The sequence below is a fragment of the Cyprinodon variegatus genome, unplaced genomic scaffold, assembly GCF_000732505.1.
Source record: "Cyprinodon variegatus isolate N-32 unplaced genomic scaffold, C_variegatus-1.0 Scaffold18, whole genome shotgun sequence".
Taxonomy (NCBI): domain Eukaryota; kingdom Metazoa; phylum Chordata; class Actinopteri; order Cyprinodontiformes; family Cyprinodontidae; genus Cyprinodon; species Cyprinodon variegatus.
In genome coordinates, this window is record NW_015150471.1 from 1,438,243 (window position 1) to 1,439,791 (window position 1,549).

General features: G+C 36.8%; 1 protein-coding gene across 1 annotated transcript in view; it reads left to right on the forward strand.

The window, feature by feature from the left end:
- The window catches only part of tmem106a (transmembrane protein 106A), a 17,761-nt gene extending 16,976 nt beyond the window's left edge, over nt 1–785 (forward strand). Inside the window, exon 8 of the mRNA XM_015387498.1 lies at nt 354–785. Coding sequence (XP_015242984.1) covers nt 354–492 — 139 coding nt within the window. The 3' untranslated portion in view covers nt 493–785. The remainder of the gene's footprint in view (nt 1–353) is intronic.
- The last annotated feature ends 764 nt before the right edge of the window (nt 786–1,549 follow it).

Below are 1,549 nucleotides of genomic sequence, written 5' to 3' on the forward strand. Positions count from 1 at the left end.
TTTATTATTAACTTTTCAATTAACTTTTTACGTTTTTTTTTTTCTTGACTTGTTTCATTTTTTTCCCCAACTTAATTTACAGTAGGTATTATATCATTAAAGGCCTCATCTAATTGGTCAAATGCCAAAATAAGATGTACAGCCATGTAGCAGCTTCTTTGCTGAATGGTCAAATATAGATCTTTTGCATCTAGACCTCAACAAAGAAACAAAAAGCAGAGAAAACAAGTGCCATACATTTTTTTTTATTATATATGCTTACTGTTGCCTCAGTTTAATTTAATTAAAAGTCTTGTTTAAAATAAAGATGCAGTTGTTAATGTTTATTTTTTTGTCTTCTGTTTTCCACCCAGGATGACCATGAATATCACCTACATGTCTCACAGCGAGCAGCTCTCACAGGATGTTTTCGAGTACATCGACTGTGGGAATAACTCAACCATGCCCCATCCTGTGGAGATGATGAACCGTCATTATAGACATCAGCAATGAGACACTGTTTTCATTCTTTTAAGGTGTGATCGAGTTCTCTGATAATGAGATTGTATTATGCCAGTATTTTGATATTCCAAAGGCTTTTGATCAATCACTACCATCTTATAAATGAAGCACATTAATGTTTTCAATATAAATAACTTAATATTTTATTACAAATGACTTTAACTCTTGTTCTTTTTAAAGCTGTCCATGTTTTCAGTGTTATTAAACCCTATGTTTTTTATTACAGAGTTGATCTCTGTTAGTGATAATTTCATTTGCACTTTATTAAACTGTGACATTTGTCAAAGACTCGGTTGGTTTATCTTTTTTTATCTTATCTGCATCCTATCTATCTGTCGGTATATCTATCTGTCCTAGAGATTCATTGTCCCCACAGAATGATCCTGCCACTACCTTGTTCCACAGGGGGAATGGGGAAATTTCAGAAAGATTTTCAAATATAGACCTAACCCAAGATTTACACTTCTAAGGTCAGCTCAGCTCCCTACTTTGCCACCATTTGGAAGTACTTACAGATGGTTGCTGTCTCGGCTACATTGCTTAGCTTTTTTAATCTAGGTTTTCTACATGCCGCTCTTTGAGATGGGTCATATTTGGAGGATGATAAGGCACCCCCCTTTTCTGCTTTTCAAGAAATGCATTAAAGAGAGTTATTTGAGCTTTTCGAAGCTTGAGATAATATTTTAATTCAATTCAGTCTATATACATAGTGCCAATTCACAACACACGTCATCTAAAGGCACTTTACAATTCGACCAGATCATACAGTCAGATTGTTTCAAAGTTTTCTATCTGAGGAAAACCAGCTGGTTAATTCGACTCATTGACTCGGAAGCAATCCCTCACACCACGCATGCTTATCGCAACACTGGAGAGGAAAAATCCCTTTAAACAAGAAGAAACATCCAGCAGGACCAGGCTCAGTGTGAGCGGCCATCTGCCGAGGCCTACTGGGGTTCAAGGAGAAAGAAGTGGACAAAGAAAAAGCAGAGATTCAAAAGGCAACAGTCAACCAGCTCCACAGGCGGCCCCGTCCAGAAAACACATC